General features: G+C 40.8%; 1 protein-coding gene across 7 annotated transcripts in view; it reads left to right on the top strand.

Annotated features, from left to right (window-relative positions):
* The first annotated feature begins 5,767 nt into the window (after positions 1-5,767).
* NIBAN1 (niban apoptosis regulator 1) overlaps positions 5,768-19,822 on the top strand; it is a 194,580-nt gene continuing 180,525 nt past the window's right edge. For 2 of the 7 annotated variants that reach the window (XM_061160919.1, XM_061160918.1), the window contains exon 1: positions 16,222-16,539. In XM_061160919.1, coding sequence (XP_061016902.1) covers positions 16,404-16,539 — 136 coding nt within the window. In that variant the 5' untranslated portion in view covers positions 16,222-16,403. Of the gene's footprint in view, positions 5,929-16,221; positions 16,540-19,822 lie in introns of those variants that run through there. The other 5 variants (XM_061160921.1, XM_061160920.1, XM_061160917.1 and 2 more) reach the window with 4 other exon arrangements.

Below are 19,822 nucleotides of genomic sequence, written 5' to 3'. Positions count from 1 at the left end.
CTACTACAAAGCCACAGTCATCAAGACAGTATGGTACTGGCACAAAGACAGAAATATGGATCAATGGAACAGAATAGAAAGCCCAGAGATAAATCCATGAACCTATGGTCACCTTATCTTTGACAAAGGAGGCAAGGATATACAATGGAAAAAAGACAACCTCTTTAACAAGTGGTGCTGGGGAAACTGGTCAACCACTTGTAAAAGAATGAAACTAGAACACTTTCTAACACCATACACAAAAATAAACTCAAAATGGATTAAAGATCTAAATGTAAGACCAGAAACTATAAAACTCCTAGAGGAGAACATAGGCAAAACACTCTCCGACATAAATCACAGCAAGATCCTCTATGACCCACCTCCCAGAATACTGGAAATAAAAGCAAAACTAAACAAATGGGACCTAATGAAACTTAAAAGCTTTTGCACTACAAAGGAAACTATAAGTAAGGTGAAAAGACAGCCCTGAGATTGGGAGAAAATAATAGCAAATGAAGAAACAGACAAAGGATTAATCTCAAAAATATACAAGCAACTCCTGCAGCTCAATTCCAGAAAAATAAATGACCCAATCAAAAAATGGGCCAAAGAACTAAACAGACATTTCTCCAAAGAAGACATACAGATGGCTAACAAACACATGAAAAGATGCTCAACATCACTCATTATTAGAGAAATGCAAATCAAAACTACAATGAGGTACCATTACACGCCAGTCAGGATGGCTGCTATCCAAAAGTCTACAAGCAATAAATGCTGGAGAGGGTGTGGAGAAAAGGGAACCCTCTTACACTGTTGGTGGGAATGCAAACTAATACAGCCGCTATGGAAAACAGTGTGGAGATTTCTTAAAAAACTGGAAATAGAACTGCCATATGACCCAGCAATCCCACTTCTGGGCATACACACTGAGGAAACCAGATCTGAAAGAGACACGTGCACCCCAATGTTCATCGCAGCACTGTTTATAATAGCCAGGACATGGAAGCAACCTAGATGCCCATCAGCAGATGAATGGATAAGGAAGCTGTGGTACATATACACCATGGAATATTACTCAGCCGTTAAAAAGAATTCATTTGAATCAGTCCTAATGAGATGGATGAAACTGGAGCCCCTTATACAGAGTGAAGTAAGCCAGAAAGATAAAGAACATTACAGCATACTAACACATATATATGGAATTTAGAAAGATGGTAACGATAACCCTATATGCAAAACAGAAAAAGAGACACAGAAATACAGAACAGACTTTTGAACTCTGTGGGAGAATGTGAGGGTGGGATGTTTCAAAAGAACAGCATGTATACTATCTATGGTGAGACAGATCACCAGCCCAGGTGGGATGCATGAGACATGCTCGGGCCTGGTGCACTGGGAAGACCCAGAGGAATCGGGTGGAGAGGGAGGTGGGAGGGGGGATCGGGATGGGGAATACGTGTAAATCTATGGCTGATTCATATCAATGTATGACAAAACCCACTGAAATGTTGTGAAGTAATTAGCCTCCAACTAATAAAAAATAAATAAATAAAAAAATAAAAACAATGAACACTCAAAAAAAAAAAAAGCAGAGACATTACTTTGCCAACAAAGGTCCATCTGGTCAAAGCTATGGTTTTTCCAGTAGTCATATGCATGTGAGAGTTGGACTATACAGAGAGCTGCGCACCAAAGAATGGATGCTTTTGAACTGTGGTGTTGGAGAAGACTCTTGAGAGCCCCTTGGACTGCAAGGAGGTCCAACCAGTCCATCCTAAAGGAAATCAGTCCTGAGTATTCACTGGAAGGACTGATGCTGAAGCTGAAACTCCCAATACTTGGGCCACCTGATGCGAAGAACTGACTCATTTGAAAAGACCCTGATGCTGGGAAATATTGAAGGTGGGAGGAGAAAGGGACGACGGAGGATGAGATGGTTGGATGGCATCACCGACTTGATGGACATGAGTTTGAGCAATCTCCGGGAGTTGGGGATGGACAGGGAAACCTGGCAGTCCATGGGGTCTCAAAGAGTGAGAGAACTGAACTGAACTACTGAAGCAAAATGCATTTAATATGCAGTGGAAAAAAAAATATGCAGTGGGTGTTACAGTATATAAGTCAAACGAGAATGTGACAAACAAGAGGTTCATAATTCTATGACATGCGAAGGAATTCCAAAACATACATACATTTTCAAGGTGCGAAATGTCTATTAAACTAATTGCACCTTTAAAAAAAGATACTTTGAGTGAATTATATCTCAATAAAGATGTTAAAAAAGGTAACCATTTTAGTATGTGAAATTTACTTGAAAGAAATGGTCTTTAACAGTATTTTAAGCCCCCAAATGTCGATGCAGTACAAAAACTAACATTTCAAAGGAAATTTCCTAAATTAGCTGATTTGAATCACATGAAGTTGAATCTGGTTCAAAAAGCTATCGAATTGCTTAGAGACTCATTTTTAGTGTGTGATTAATAAAATGATTCCCACTTAGGATTTGCAAATATTAAATACTATGACTAAAATAATGAATTCCTTAATTTTTTCTGTAAACCGATTAGGGAAAAAGAGCTTTATTTGTTTGGGGAAAAAAGGGAGCAGAAGTTCTTGCTTAATACAACATCAACGATTTTCAAGGTCCAATTAAAATCCACTTTCTCTAGAAAATCGCCTCTCTGACCACTGTTCTCCTTACTGATAATAAAAATCCTAATTTCCATTTACTGAACACTTACTATGTTCCTAGGGATAGGTTAAGTGCTTCACAGACCCAATAAAATTTAATTTTGACTACACTGTGAGGTAAGTGTTATTAACTCTGTTTAACAAATAAGGAGACTAAGACAGGTAAGTTAAGAAACTTGACCAGGTCACATGTTCAGGTCAGGTTCCAGGCTGGAACTGTCTGGTTATAAATCTTAATAACTACACCACACAAAACCCTTCCTTGTACCTTATTCATTCTGTGAATGCTACAAATGAGCAAAGAATGATAAATTGGTATAATCAGTCTTTTCTCAGTGTATTCCCAAACAAGAGGTGACAAGCTAAAACTCTACTCTGACAGGAGATCCAAACTAGTTTTCTTTAATAAGAATAACAGCATTCTAAGGTATAATTATATCAATTTGTATAATGAAAGGAATTACTTTTCTGAGAAGAATGATATGATATGATACACTTAATACTAAGAGCTGACTAGAATATTAAGAAAAGAGTTGAAGACTGAACAGCTCAAATCAGTGAATAGCTATCTGGAAGTGCTCTTGATCCACTGAGATCACAGCTTCTGTTGATTGCAGATTCTTATATTTTATATTTCATTTCTTCACTTATTCAAGAGTTATCTATTGAGCACCTACTATGTGCTAGGTGCTGTTCTAGGCATTGAACATATTATCAGAGAACATAAAAATCCCTGTTCTTAAGAAAGAAAAAACAGAAACAACAGCATCAACAAACACAATCTCTGACCTCATGGAATTTCCATTTCAGTGGGGGAGAGCCAGGAAGAAACATATGTCAGATGATGCTGGGTGATATGAACAGGGGAAGAGGCAGAGGGATGAAGCCTGGTGGGGTTCATCTAAACAGGGGGTTGAGAAAAGCATCTTTGATATATTAGCATTTAAGTAGAGATTTGAATGAAGTGAGGCAGTTGGAAAGGAAGCCATGAGGATTATCTGAGGGAAGAGAAAGCTAGGTGAAGAAAGAGCACGTGCATAAAAGGCCCTGAGCTGGGTGCCCGAGCAGTGCAAAAAGGCCAGTAGGGCTGGAAGGGGAGGCAGAGTGGGTGGTAGATGAGGGCAGAGAGGAAGTCGGGGCTTGTGTCAGTGACAGACTTTGTGGCTTTTCTCTGACGGAGACAGACCAGTTCTGAGGCATTTGTAATTATGCAGGTGAGAAATGATGGGGTTGATAGCTGTGGAGAGGATGAGAAATGGTTGGTCACTGGATATATTTTGAAAGTTGATTTGAAAGGATTTACTGACGGACTGGAACATAAGATGTGAGAGACTGGATATGAGGTATGAGAAATCGTTGTGTTAGAACGCTAGATAAGTAACTATGGAGAGAAAAACGCCCCCCTCAGGCCTGGTTCTTGTGTGAACAGATCCTTTGACCTTGAAGGTTAAGTCAGCAAGAGTCACTAAAATCTGACTGCTAAGAATAGGGAGAGATGAATGGTGACCCTTCTACCAAGCTGGTTCTTGTTTGGGAGGAGCTGCCAAGCTAAACAGTGGTTGTGGGAAAAGAACAAGTGCCCTTTCTAACGAACTATTTCTAGTTTGTCAAGGAAAGGAAGGGAATCTAAAGATGCAAGAGCAGATTTTGATCAAATCTCAAGAAGTCACTGGACTGCAAGCCTATTGTAGGATCCAACCTTAGGTTCTCCCTATTTTTTTCTATTTCTCTCTTTTTTCCCTTCATCCTCCACTCCCTCCTTGGCTCGACTTCTTCTTCTTCTTCATTTTAAATTTTTATTGGCCATATAGTTGATTTACAATGTTGTGTTAGTTTCAGGTGTACAATAAAGTGTATCAGTTATACAGGTACATGTATTCACTCTTTTTTATAGATTCTTTTCCCATATAGAGTATTGAGTAGAGTTCCCTGTGCTATACAGTAGGTGCTTGTTAGTTACCTTTTTTATACATAGTCATGTGTATATGTCAGTGCCACTCTCCCAACCCCTCCCCCCATCCATCCACTGTGTGTGTGTGAGTGAAAGTCGCTCAGTTGTGTCTGACTCTTTGCATCCCCTTGGACAGTACAGTCCATGGAATTCTCCAGGCCAGAATAATGGAGTGGGTAACCTTTCCCTTCTCCAGGGGATCTTCCCCTGGATCCATCCCCTGAAAGAATCCACCCCCTATCCCCTGGCAACTTTAAGTTTGTTGTCTTCATCCAGGATTCTACTTCTGTTTTGTAAATGTGAGTGAAGTCTCTCAGTCGTGTCTGACTCTTTGCAACCCCGTGGACTGTAGCCTACCAGGCTCCTCCGTCCATGGGATTTTCCAGGCAAGAATACTGGAGTGGGTTACCATTTGCTTCTCCAGGGGATCTTCTGGATCCAGGGATCCAACCCGGGTCTCCCACATGGGAGGCAGACGCTTTAACAAATCCTTTAAATTGAATTAACTGCCTCCTTAGTTCAACTTCTAGGCTGCAGGAAGGTACAGTTTACCTTTGGTTCTCAAACATCAGCAGGCCTCAGAATTACCTGGAGAGCCCATGAAATCAGACTGGGGGCCCCACTCCCACAGTTTCTAACTTGGAGGCTGTGTGTGTGTGTAGGGGAAAAGTGCCTAGATTTTGCATTTCTAACAAGTTCTTCGGTGAGGCTGTGTGTGTGTGTGTGTGTGTGTGTGTGTGTGTGTGTGTGTGTAGGGGAAAAGTGCCTAGATTTTGCATTTCTAACAAGTTCTTCGGTGATGCTCCAGAAGAACTGTTGCTTCTGGTACCAAAGGGCAGGGCGTGCAAAGCAAGGGGCCCTTGACCTCCACCTCCTGAGAGGTGAGGGCGAAGGTTCCAGCCTCAGAGGTGTCCGGTCACCAAGGAAACTGTCCTCTGACCCCAAGGCGAAAATAAGAAGCCAGTGGAGAGAAGAAAAGTCCTTCCAGACCCGCCATCCCCTCGGAGCTCACCCCTGGAGCGAAGGCGGGAAGACAGCTCCGGGCCGGCCCACAGATCCTCAGAGGGCGAGGACCCGGAGGAGGCGCCCCGGCAGGCCGCGCCTCTCGGAGGAAGTTTGCCCTTTAATTGCAGAGCCCGGAGCGCCGTCGCACCAACTTCCAGGAGCGGGCAGCGGGCGCCGTCGGGAGCGTCAGTCCCTCCCGCCCCTGCAGCCGCGGCGCTCCGCGTCCTCCGGCACCGTCACCATGGGCGGCTCGGCCTCCAGCCAGCTGGACGAGAGCAAGTGCGCCTACATCCGAGGTACGCCCGCCGGGGGCTTCCCGGGAGCGCAACGGGTCCGCTCGGAGCCTGGGGCCAGGCTGGACGCCCGGGCACAGGTCCCGGAGCGGGTAACCCACGGGGTACCCGCCGCGCTCCCGCCCTCCACGGCCGGCTCAAGAGCCGCGGCTGCGGGGATGACCGGGGCGCACCGCCCCTCCCCAGCCAGGGGTCCCCCCGCCGGAGGGCAGCTCGCCCGCGCTCCCTGGTCTGGGTGGGGTGCGCGGGTCCAGGGCGCATAGGCTCGGGATGCTTCGGCCGCGCCGCCGGACGGTTGGGAAATGCAGGTGCCGGCTGTGGAGAGGGGGACCACCCCCGTTTCCTCCACCCTGCGGTCTTCCGTGTCTGTTCTGCACACCCCAACCCCCGCCCCCGGCGCAGCAACACCTCGTCCCCCTGTACCCGGCAGGGCGCACAGTTCCGAGCCCTTTCTGAACCTGCCGAAAAGAGAACAGGGGGGATACCCCTCGCTTCTAGAGATTTCCCTGGGGATTCCCGGCCTCTTGCGCTGAATTCCCCTCCTGGTGACATTGGCCGGGTTCTGTAAAATGCAGCGTCGGCCACAGCTTCACTGGAGCTTCATAATGTCACTTGTGGGATGGTTTCATCAGAGGCAGGAAGGCCACTGTCATTCCGCTCCCAGGTTGTTCCCTTCCCGGAGGGGAGGCGAGGGGCGAGGGGGGCGGGCAGGCAAAAGAGGAACACGCGTGTTGTGTAACAGTGGCTGAAGTTGTAGACGGAGAGAAACTCACTTGAGAGACTTTCAGGGAAACAGTGATACAGTAAAGAGTGTGAGGCAGAAGAAAATAAAACCCAAACTGAGCTGAAACTGCAGGAAATCATGACTCTTTATCTCCTGGGTGAAACTGGCCTCTTTCTCTTCCCTCCCCACAAACCTTGCCGACAACCACTACCTAACAGTTGGTTAGCTCGTGAATTTATGTTTTTCTGGCTTTAGAAATACCTGCTAAACTAGGTATTATACTCTAGGTTTTATCCTAATTCTGTTAAAAAAAAAATTAAGTTCTTTCTGATACCTCTTTCTGGCCCCTGAACCATTTCCTAAGAGGAAAGGATTTATTTAGTGTGCTTATTCCGTATTTGCTTGCAGTTACCACAACATTGAAAACCACTTAAAACGGACATCAAATCAGGGCACGTGAGAGCAATTTAATTGATTTTCCAGACTTCTGCTCTGCTGCTTTCAGATGTGGATGATCACCAACAGCCCATACTGTCAGGGAGCAAAACTTGGTCAAGTATTCCTTTGCTGTTTATTTAACATGGGGGAAAAGATGGATGATTTATTTATATTACAAAAAAAAGGTAAACCAAGTGTGCCTTAGTCTTACAAATTTGGTTACAGGCTTGTTGTTGATATCAGTGTGTAGGGGACTGAAAGAACAACGTAATAGAACATTGTGAGAAGGGGCTTGCATTTAGTTATTAGCAAAATAGGTTTCTGGCATTTATTTTATAAAACCGTATTTCACTGAAAAGCTTAGAAACACATAAAGTTGTAGCGTGGCCATCCACGGTAATCATTGGAAGTCCAGCCATATGAGGGGTTAACTTGCTTGAAGAAGACTTCATGGTTACCACGCTGCTGATGCTAGCATTGTACTCATAGGAAAAGAAAATGTGTTACCTTTTTCATTCTGAAATCAAATTATTACACATACAAAAATATAAGATAGCTAGTGCACAGGAAGGATTGGTAATAAATGCGTTCTGAATGCATTAAAACTATAACAGACTGTGTAACAGTCATTCCATCCTCTAGTCTTGTTATATTATACCTCCTCATTGTTTGGGAGGGCACTTTCAAAATATGTAGGGGTGGAGGCAAGAGAAGAGTTAAAGTTAGACTACCTCCAGAGAAAATAAGAAGTCTCCTCGTTTGAGAATACTAGTCTTGCCAAAAAGAGAAAACAGCACTGGAAAAATGCATGGTGTTGTGAATTGTTAGTGCATGAGCAAAAGAAGGTCATGAGGCTGTGATTTCCTGACGATTTTGAAGCTCCAGATCCCTGAAAAAAAACCATAACCCTGTCTTCGCTGCTTTGCCCATCCTTTAGCCCATAAATATTCTCAAGCTTTGATTTAATCGTAAACAGAACAATTGAAAGTATGATGGTAAAGTTTAAACACAATTTTATGACCTGTTTCTCATAAAGTAGCTGCCAGTGAAATAGTATGGATTTGAAAGCTCCTATAGCTGAGACAATAACTTTCCTTCAAGCTTAATAAGCTTTGCCAACATGGAGAATAACTAGTCAATACATTTGCAGTGAATTTTGTTAACTTAATCTTGTACGTGTTGTGAGCAGCTGTATTTTAGTAGCCTGATGATTCTGAATCAGCACTGGCTTTTCGGCAAATCATTTAACAGTTGCCATTTGGTTTGTGTGCCTCAAAATTTTGTGTTAATAGTGATCTCTGTCACACGGATATTTCAAAAGTAATTTATTTCTGAGGATGTAGTCAATCTCTAGGTAAAGGGATGTCAGAAGTGTTAAAGGTGTTTGTCTCTAAAGGTGTTGGTTTTGAAAATTACTGACTCATGTTTCTTAAGGACAGAATACATTTTGAGGATAGTGTCTATAAGTCTTTGAGTAACGTCCCTTGATAAAATGATGCTATTCATAAGTAATACTAAGATCAATTTGTAATCACATGGGTGGTGTCATCTGCTAGCCTTCAGAAATGCTTTTTAGTAGTGATGAGTAGTAGTGATTTTTTAAAGCTTTTTAAAAAATGCTTTTTAAAAGGGTTTTTCTCTAAGGAAAAAGAAAGCTCATATAACGCAGGCATCAGTGGTCATTTTATGGCACTTTTTTCATTTTCTGGCTTGTTTTCTTTTCCTTTCAAACTTTTGGTATGCCTAAAAGTGAACTACAGCTTCCAAAAACAGTGTTTTCCTGTTAAGGCAATAATTTTGTTTCCTTAAAAAAATTGCCGTTGAATTGTTAATGAATCAAAAGAAAACAAACTTGAAAACTCTCCCACATATGTCCCGTGGAGGGCCAGAAAAGCACTGGAATTTCAGTGCTGTAGCTGAGAATTGAAGGATACATGGGTTCTTGGTGGGGGCGGGAGAATACTGGAGGACACCTCCAGGCCTGCAGCAGATAGTCAGGAAAACCGTTCTTTTCCTAGACTTATTATTGCATCATCAGCCACAGTGAACCTTAAAGCAGCTTCTTCTGAAATTCTCATAAGGAATCTGATGCTTGTAAAGTAAGACGTGAGCTTCAATTTTAAAAACAACATGTATTTCTCTCAGGGGAATTTCCTACTATTTATACCATAAGGGCTAACTCAGGCAACTGAAATGTGAAATTCATGCTGATTGTAGGTCTGGAGTGAAAAGTCTGCCTATAGCCAGTGAATGGACACTAGGAAGTTTGTGGTCTACGCAACCTAGATGTGTAGTTACTAGTCTACACATTTGCTTTTTCTTCACTTGTAGTTTGTTGGTAGGAGATGGGTATAAGAACTGGTCTGATCTTAGAGATCAGTTTATCTCTAGTAATAGTACAGCTGACCCTTGACAACATGAAGGTTAAGGGTGCAGACCCTCTGTGCTGTCGAAAATCTGCGTATAACTTATAGTAGGCCCTCCTAACTGTGGTTCCTCACCGAGCATGGATCCACATCCCTAGATTCGGTCAACTGTGGATCGGGTAGTGCTATAGTATTTACTATTGAAGAAAATAAGTGGACCCACAGAGTTCAAACCTGTGTTGTTCAAAGGTCAACTGTATGGAACTTTAGGATGCAGAGTGTGGTAGATACTGTTAGATGCCACCCCCACATCCTTTCCCCATTCCTCTTTCATAACAGAACCCCACTTTTGTTAGGGTGCTGAACCTCTGTGCAGCCCTCTGTTTCAGAGAGGTTAGCCCCACTTATGGCTTCTGAGAGGTGGGTGCTCATGGGTCCCTGCCTATCATGGTGGTGTCTTCTTGTCAGTGACTGCAGCTCTTGACTTCAAGGGTCAGTATTGACCCTTGAACAACACGGGTTTGAACTCACGGACACGTAAGATTTTTTTCTGTAGTAAATGCTACAGTACTACATGTTTCACAGTTGGTTGAATCTGAGCATGTGGAATCACAGATATGGAGGAACTGCTGTTACCAAGGAATATATGGAGGGCCAACTGTGTGGAGGGTGGGCACCCCTCACACCCATCCCCCCCCACCATGATGTTCAAGGGTCAGTTATATACAAAGCATGGGATTGTGATGAAATCTGGCCACTGAAACTTTAAGGGAACTTTACCAGCTGCCTCTAAGAAAAATTTCTTCCCTTTTCAAAAGGGGACAGAGGGAAGAGATACATCCTTCCTCCTCCTCTTTTGGATTTTGTTGCATCTGAAATATGATGCCTAGAACTGCTGTTTTTTTCTTGAGGGGCAGAAAGGGAGCTAGCTTAAGACAGAGGCGACACATGGAGCCGTGCCAGGCCGAGGCAGCCTCAGAGAGAAGTTGGAGCCCAACAAACCTCACTGCCTGCCCTACTTTTGGGTACTTCTTGTTATGAGAGATACAAGTTGGGCTGGTAGAGACTGCTAGTTATGCCCTAATATAATACTCTCTTGCTTTTTAAAATGATGGAAGCTCCAAGTATTAGCTAGCCACATGAACTCCTAGAATAAAGATACCTAGTTGGAGTCTCTTTTGCAACTAGATAGGGTCATGTGAGTGAGTTTTGGCTCATGGGATGTAGGTGGAAGTGTTGTATGTGATCCCCAGAAAGTGATCTTAAAAGTAAAGGGTGTGCCCCTCTTTCTGCTGTCCTCCATACTGCTGGCTAGATTGTGAACATGACTGGAGAAGCCATCTTGGACTATGGGGTGTCCTTTAAAAAGGAATTCATGCAAAATGAAGTGGACAAAAGGAGCCCAGGTCCTGAGAACTTCATGTAGTAGAACTTCCATACCAGCCTTGGACTACTTACCTCTGGACCATAATAAGGGAGAGATAAACTTCTATCTTACTTGAGCCAGTGTTCCCTGTGCTATCAACTGTTATTCACAGTCAAACTCTTTCTAACTAATATAATTGTCTTCTGTTATGGCCCAAAGCATATTAGCCAGTACACTCAGTGTAGCGCCTTCGTAGATCCCCTGTAAGAAAAATTAATACAAATAAAGTAGGAAGTGGGTAAGAATTATAGAATGAGTATTTATCTCAGTTCCTAATTTGTAGAAATGAATGAGTTCTCCTAAGAAGTGGGCAATTGCAGTGCCTCAGGTGGAAATAGCAGGGATGGGAGAAAAGGAGAAGAGGACCCGGTATAAATAATGCAAGAATGTGTATTGACACCGAGGAAACCAGATCTGAAAGAGACACATGCACCCCAATGTTCATCGCAGCACTGTTTATAATAGCCAGGACATGGAAGCAACCTAGATGCCCATCAGCAGACGAATGGATAAGGAAGCTGTGGTACATATACACCATGGAATATTACTCAGCCATTAAAAAGAATTCATTTGAATCAGTTCTAATGAGATGGATGAAACTGGAGCCCATTATACAGAGTGAAGTAAGCCAGAAAGATAAAGACCACTACAGTAAACTAACACATATATATGGAATTTAGAAAGATGGTAACGATAACCCTATATGCAAAACAGAAAAAGAGACACAGATATACAGAACAGACTTTTGGACTCTGTGGGAGAAGGCGAGGGTGGGATGTTTTGAGAGAACAGCATCGAAACATGTATATTATCTAGGGTGAAACAGATCACCAGCCCAGGTGGGATGCATGAGACAAGTGCTCGGGCCTGGTGCACTGGGAAGACCCAGAGGGATCGGGTAGAGAGGGAAGTGGGAGGGGGGATCGGGATGGGGAATACATGTAAATCCATGGCTGATTCATGTCAATGTATGACAAAAACCACTACAATATTGTGGGGTGATTGGCTTCCAACTAATAAAAATAAATGAAAAAAAAAAAAAGAATGTGTATTGATTATATACATCTAAATTATACCTTAATTTTAAAAATACCAATCTACTAATAAAGCTAGCAGGAGTTTTGCATTAGGGAAATTATTGCAGATTGGGAATTTCTGGTGGCAACTATTACTTTCTGCTACCTTTAGTCTTTGTGAATAGAAATCAAGACTTTAAGAATTTAATGTGAGTTGAGTTTCTTAATCTAAGAAATCTCATTAAAAATAAGGATACTTGGCTGAGACAAACCAACGTTTTCTCCTGTACTAGTGGAAGAAAGAGTGGTCTTTCCTCTTGAGTCCCAATTCATGCTTTGATGAATTCATAGAGTCAGATGCTAAATCAAGATCTGGTCTTGATGAAACACATTTTTCTCCTATGGACATTTGCTACCGGAGAACCACTTCCTCAAGAGTGCTTTAGTAATAGAAACTCCTAGGATGATGATAATGATTTAAAAATTTTATTTATTTATTTATTTTTTATAATAGTAACTCCTACGATGACCATAGTGATTTTTATTCATTTATCTTGCTGTGAACTATTGAACTGATTGTGGTTTTACTGTTATTCTTTGGGATTATCTGAACTGGATTCCCAGGTAAGAAGTGCAATAGCAGGAGCACAATTTGTGACAGTGCTTTCTAATTCAGTCAAAGTAAATGGACTGTGAAAGTTTTACAAAATATTTTATGTGCTATATGGCAGTGAATTTTGATCCCTTAATCAGAAATTTTATTTTCTTTACTTTTGTCAGGGAAGCTAGCTAACACCATTTTGAGAAAAAAGATACCTACAGCAGTTTGCCTTGTGAAATGGAAAATGAAGTCAGAGGTGAGGATGATAATGAAAAGGAAGACAAGAGAACAAAAGAGCACATTTCATCTGCTACAATCTGTTTTAAAGCACTTTAGTAAAACGTGACACGAGGGCTAAAATTCTAACAGTTCCAAACTAAAACACACACACACACACACACAATCCCAAATGTAATACACATTTTCTCCTTTGAAGCTGGAAAACTCATTTTAAAAGAGACCAGCAAGTTGCTGCCAGTAAGAAAATGCAAGCCAGTTTATAAAAGTGCCTCTTTTTTTGGTACTATATGTTTTTCCTCACAGGAGTGAAGAAAAGATTTATATATGAAAGAAATTAATTTGGTTTTACAAATTGCAAGATCTAAGATCCAAAGAAGTTTATATTTCTCTGCTTGATGTGTTTGGATGTTGCTGTGGATAGATTAGAATAAATCATAAGTTTTAAACTAGGAGCCTTGAGTGCTTTTTAAAAAGTCCATAGTCTAAAAATAAATAAATAAAAAGTCCACAGTCGAAAGGAATTTTGGAAGAAGAGCAAAGGTCTCTATGCCAAACCATGGGGATTTTTTTCTTTTTCTTAAAACCATTTTTTATTTCAAAATAAAACATAGGCTCCAAAACCATGTAAACAAATGCATAGCTTAGTGCATCATTATAAGCTGAATATCCTGTAGCCATCACCCAGGTTAAGAAATGGAAAGAGCTTCAGTAGCCATCTTCCAAAAAAAAAACTATTCCCAGAGATTGTTGTTCAGTCCTAAAGAAACTGGTCTCTCCAACAGGGTCCTGAATTTTAAAATGCTAGGTCAATATGTAAAATAGATAGATAGTGGGAAGCTGCTGCATACCACAGGGAGCCCAGCCTGGGGCTCTGTGACAATCTAAAGGGATGGGATAGGGGGAGGAGGGAGGCTCAAGAGTGAGGGAATATATGTGTATAGTTATGACTGATTCACGTTGTACAACAGAAACCAACAAAACATGACTCTTAAAGCAATTATCTTCAAATTAAAAAAAAAGAAGTCATTCCCCACGGTCATATTCTCCATCCTAATTACAGCTGCCTCATGGATTGACAGCTGACTGTTGACAGCACAGTTCCTTCAACAGAAGAAAAATCAAGATTGATTTTTGAGGAGGGTCAAGAAAATTTTTTTATTATTATTATTTTATGTTACTCATCTGAGAGACAAATGAAAAGAATAGATCTTGTGATTGAAAATACTATTTAAAAGTTTCCAAATTGTGGAGCAGAGAATTATTCTCCTTTATGGTCTAAGGATATATTCTGCCTCTAGTGCCAAATAAATTTGAATAAAACTAGCTATTTTTTCTTTACTAAAAAAATTAAGTGCTAGGTCAGAGTTTGCAAGAAAGCAAAGAGCAGAGCTTTTTATGGCTTAGCCTTGGAACAGCACAGTATTACTCTACCATATTCTATTGGTTAAGGCAAATCTCAGGGCCAGTTTAGATGCAAGAGGAAGGAACTCCACAAAGTCATGAATACCATGAGTTGTGATTCCTTAGGTGCTGCCAATATAACAAATGACCACACTAGTCATCCTAGATTGTATAGTAATGACTTCCTTATATTTCATATGGTTTTATCACCCAAGAATGTATTTTTAAACACTATAGTTTAGTCTTGCCCATTATATAAATCTCTGTCTTAAGTTTCCTTTAATCTACAGGTTTCCCTTACATCTCTAATTTTTACTTGCAAATGATATATTGACAGATCTGAACTATTGGACATGTAGGTTTTCCACAGTCTGGAAGTTGTTCATGGTGCCCTTCCACACATTTCTCCTATGTTTTCTACAAATTGACAGAGGGATATTGAGATGTGACCAGGTTGAGAATTAATACTTTTGTCAAGGCTATAGGTGGTGCTGTGTTCTTCACTTGGAGGCATCTAACATTTGGTTGTTTCTTTTGGTGATGTTAACAGACTCAGCTGGTAAAGAATCCACCTGCAATGCAGGAGACACTGGTTCGATTCTTGGGTTGGGAAGATCTGCTGGAGAAGGGAAAGGCTACCCATTCCAGTATTCTTGGACTTCCCTTGTGGTTCCGCGGGTAAAGAATCTGCCCGCAATGTGGGACACCTGTGTTTGATCCCTGGGTTGGGAAGATCCCCTGGAGAAGGGAAAGGCTACCCCCTGCAGTATTCTGGCCTGGAGAATTCCATGGGCTAGTCCACGGGGTCACAAAGAGTCGAACATGACTGAGTCACTTTCATTTTCACTTAGCAGTTATTGGTACTCATTGATGAGACCCATTAATATCTCTGGGATTGAAAATGGTGATATTCTAATTATGTCATTTTGTTTTCATTTATTAGCTTGACTAATTTTATGTAGTGCTACTTTCCTTATTTACTATTTGGTGACCTCATATGATAGTTCACATAGGAAAGGCAGACTAAAAGACTTTACCCTTTCATTTTATTTACCAGTTTTCAAGATAATTTTGGGTTTCCTATCATCCTCTGAAGATTATGAATTAATTTTAAAAAATATTGTGAACTCATGAGCTTGTTGTAATTCTTATCCTTAATGAAAATTCTTATCCTTATTGAAAATTCCCATCATTGGCAATGAAAGCCTTTTCAAGTTGGCTCCTGAGTCCTTTTGAAATTACCCTAGTAGTGTTTGATAGCTTTCTTGTCTTCTGGTAGGTCAAAATGTTCTTGGTTCATCATGTTTATTTCCTATCCCACACTTGCAATAAGCAGTGTCTAAAAGAATCCCTGATTTCTCTTAGTGGAAAATGGTATTTAAGAAGACAGTTTGGGCCTAGGGAGGCCAACTGGGTTGGCTGTTGTTTCTGGACCATTTTAATAGACAGAAGTATGAAAGAAAAATTATATCTTCAACATTATATAATGGAATTAAATATCTTCAAATTCTGCATTATCCCACTTAATACATGCAACTGTATCAGACAATAATGTGAATATTACCACCATCAATTATGATTGCAGAAAACTGTTGAACAAACTGTTTTAAGAATTAGTAGGGAGGCTCAAGAGGGAGGTGATAGATGTATAATTATGGCTGATTTGCATTGTTGTATGGCAGAAACCAACACAACATTGTATAGCAATTTTTCTCCAATTAAAAAATAAATTGAAAAGAATTAGTAACAGAAGTTTTATACATGCCATCACAATTCTCCAATTTTTATGATTTTGCTGTGTCAGAACATATAACCATTACATTATATTCATTTTTCTCATTTACTCTTTGTTTTCTAAGTGTTACTTAATTCATCACTCCTTATGTTGATGTCTCTTTGGTGTTTGAAGCTCATTATCTAGTAGATTTCTCAAGTAGAGCTCATTGGAACATAAAGAAGCATGAAGACAGGACTAATTTAGTGGCTCAGTGATATCATCAAAAGTCAGCTTATTTTTATCTTTCTGCTCTCTGTGGGTTAGCACTCCTACTGTTGAAAGATGACTACAGTAGCGGAAGATACCACATTCTTAAGTAAAGCAATGTCCCAGAGGCTGAGAACAGGACTATCTATTCTTTTAGTCTCTTTATAAGAGCAAACTTTCTCCAGCTTCCCCTAGCAGACTTCCTTTGATATGTGACCCACCGATCAGAATTGGGTCACGCATTCTTTCCTAAGCCATGACTGGTAATAGTATGGAATTATCATGATTTGGTTAGAGAAATCCCGAATCACCCCTGGCTGGGGCCAGGCCCTATCTTCTCTGAAGTCCCTGGCTATAGTGACACCTGAACAAAATCAGGCTCACTTGACAAGGAAGAAGCATGAATGGCTATTATATGGTAAGTAAGCAACATTAAAAGTTTTGATAAATGTTATGAATGGAATAGAAAGTGTAGTGAGATTGGAAAACTGATGGTAGGGCTGGGAGATAAGATACACTGAAGATATAGTGCTCAACAGGATAAGGGAGAATATTTTGAGTATAGAAAACAGTGTGTAGAAAGGGAAGGAGAAAAAGAAACTTGAACAAACTGAAGAAGGGTGGTATGGGTGGAGTGCAGTGAACAAGTGAGAGTGTCTGGTGGAGGGGCTCCTCATAGCACTCATTACCAACCAACATTTTAATAAAATGTGATTTTTAGTTTTTTAATGCCTGCCTATCACTGACTTTCACCTTCATGAGAGCAGGGTCTTTGTTTTGAGAGATCAGTGTCTGATACATGGTTTGTTACCACTAAATATTTGCTTAATAAATTAATGACAGGAGAAAAAAATTTAAACTATAGTGAATATCCTAAAAAATAAGAGAAGTATTGAGTTTGGAAAACAAGTTCCGGTTACAAGATAGTGCAAGAAATGATGATAGTAGAATAAGAAATATCTCTTGGAAATTTAAAATCTAATGATCAAAAAATTTAGAAATCCAGGTGTTGCTTTGGAAAACAAAGTTGAGAAAGTCTTGCAAAAATAGAACAAAAAGAGCAAAAGATAGAAAATAGAAGAGGCAATATTAAAAAATATTAAAAAATCAATTAAAAAATTTCAATGTCTGACTCTGAAGTTCTTGTAAATAGAGAACAAAGAAAATGAAGAGAAAATTAGCAGAGAAGCAATATAAGACCATTTTCTAGAATAGAAGATCACATGTATCTGATTTTATAGAGTCAAACAGTTCCTGGAGGTTATCCAGAGCTCGAAATAGTTTACATCCCCATCATCCCAAATAGAAGGACATTAGAAAAACAACAGCAGCAACAAAATATAAGAGAAAGATCTTGCAATACACAGAGCATTGCGTGGAGTCCTCAGTAGTGTGTGTATGTGTTAGTTGCTTAGTCGTGTCCAACTTTCTGAGACACCATGGACTGTAGCCCGCCAGGATCCTCTGTCCATGGGAATTCTCCAGGCAAGAATACTGGAGTGGGTTGCCATTTCCTTCTCCAAGTCCTCAGGGCTTCCCTGGTAGCTCAGACTGTAAAGCGTCTGCCTACAATGTGGGAGACCTGGGTTCGATCCCTGGGTCGGGAAGATCCCCTGGAGAAGGAAATGGCAACCCACTCCAGTATTCTTGCCTGGAAAATCCCATGGAGTGAGGATCCTGGTAGGCTACAGTCCATGGGGTTGCAAAGAGTCTGACATGACTGAGCGACTTCACTTCACTTCACTTCTCCAAGTCCTCAGTAGTAGTGAACAGAAATTAACTCTAAACTCTAACACTTGTCTGAACCTGCTCTAATAAAAAAAAAATGTGAAAGCAAACCTCAAAAGGATCAAACTGATCCTAAGTAACTTAACTGCATGCCTGAACAAAAATCCAGTATTCCTTATAGGAATGCAGTAAAATATATATTCAACAATGTAAAATTCACAATACTCAGCATCTGATAAAAAATTACCAGGCAAATGAAAAAACAGGAAAAGATAATAACTCAAAGGGAAAAAAAAATATCAATAGAAACAGATTTAGGAATTACAGACATGAAGAAATCAGCAGACAACGGTGTTAGACCGTTTTTTATAAATATGTTCCATGTGCTAAAGTAGAGAAAAATATGAACACAGTGAGGAGAGAAATGGAACACAGAAATAATTCTTGTCTCCAGGTCTCTAGGAAAGAGCAATATGAATACCATGTTTTTGGGTCTGTTGGAACAGCTGTTGGAGAATGTAGTTGTACTACCTTCTGCAAACATTCTCAGTAGGTTTGGGAGAGGAGTGGAGCATATCTTCATGAAGGATTGCTGAGATGGGGCTGGTCTGGGGCCAGGACAGATGAGCAGGGTTGACTGAGAAATGAGGGGAAACTGTGGAGGTTCTTTCAAAAAGGCCATTGTTAGTGGCGGTCTTGTACCATTACCTTGGAATCTCAAACAGGACAAGTGACAATTTCTAGGATTAGCTTAAGAATTCAGAAGTTTTCCCAATTTGGATTGAAGACGCTTGTTTTTAAAATTATTTGCTACGTAGGTGATGCTGAGTGAGTTAGATAGGTATGTCTGAATAATGTGTGTGCGCTCAGTTGCTTCATTTGTGTCCAATTCTTTGCAACCCCACGGACTGTAGCCTCTGTCCATGGGATTCTCCAGGCAAGAATGCTGGAATGTGTTGCCATTGTCTTCTCCAGGGGATCTTCCTGGCCCAGGGATCGAATCTGCATCTCCTGTGTCTCCTGCCTTGCAGGTGGATTCTTTTACTGCTGAGCCACCGGGGAAGCCTGAATAGTGGTCTAAACAAAACAGAAGTAGTTAGAATAAAGGAAAATTTCACTCCCAACATTAATAATATTGTACAACATCTGGAGTAAGTGATCACACTAGTCAATCCTAAAGGAAACTGGTCCTGAATATTCATTGGAAGGACTGATACTGAAGCTTCAATACTTTGGCCACCTGATGAGAAGAACTGACTCTTGAAAAAGATCCTGATGCTGGATCATCAAAAGATTGAAGGAGGGAGGAAAAGGGGACAGACAGAGGATGAGATGGTTGGATGACATCACCCACTTGATGGACATGAGTTTGACAAGCTGCTGGAGTTGATGGACAGGGAAGCCTGGCATGCTACATGGGGTCCAAAGAGTGGGACATGATTGAGGGACTGAACTGAATATCTGGAGTATAAATATTTCCAGCTGTTTCATTGTTAAGAGGGATTAAATTAGTAACATTAATTGAAATGTACTCAGTGGTAAAGAATCTGCCTGCTAATGCAGGAGATGTGGGTTTAATCCCTAGCTTGGGAAGATCCCTTGGAGAAGGAAACGGCAACCACTCCAGTAATTTTGCCTGGGAGATCCCATGGATGGAGGAGCCTGGTGGGCTACAGTCCATGGAGACGCAAAGAGTTGGACATGACTGAGCGACTAACCAACAACAATTTAGATTTAAAGCAGCTAAGAATTTTGGAACATTAAGTAAGACCTGTGCATTCTATTGGGATATCAATTCTTAACTAAAAAATGATAACTCCTGACCTGAAGAGTGATAATAATGATAACAGCAACATTAAACACTAACCAAGAGTGCCTGCTCTTTAACATGCAAGTGAATTTCTCAGAGAATAAGCAACAGAATATCAAATGTTCGTCCAGAAATTGCAAGTCTGGTCCACATAGCTTTTTCT

This window comes from Dama dama, chromosome 14 (genome assembly GCF_033118175.1).
Source record: "Dama dama isolate Ldn47 chromosome 14, ASM3311817v1, whole genome shotgun sequence".
NCBI lineage: Eukaryota > Metazoa > Chordata > Mammalia > Artiodactyla > Cervidae > Dama > Dama dama.
Note: the sequence above shows the minus strand (reverse complement) of the source record. Positions and strands in the feature narration are given on the sequence as shown.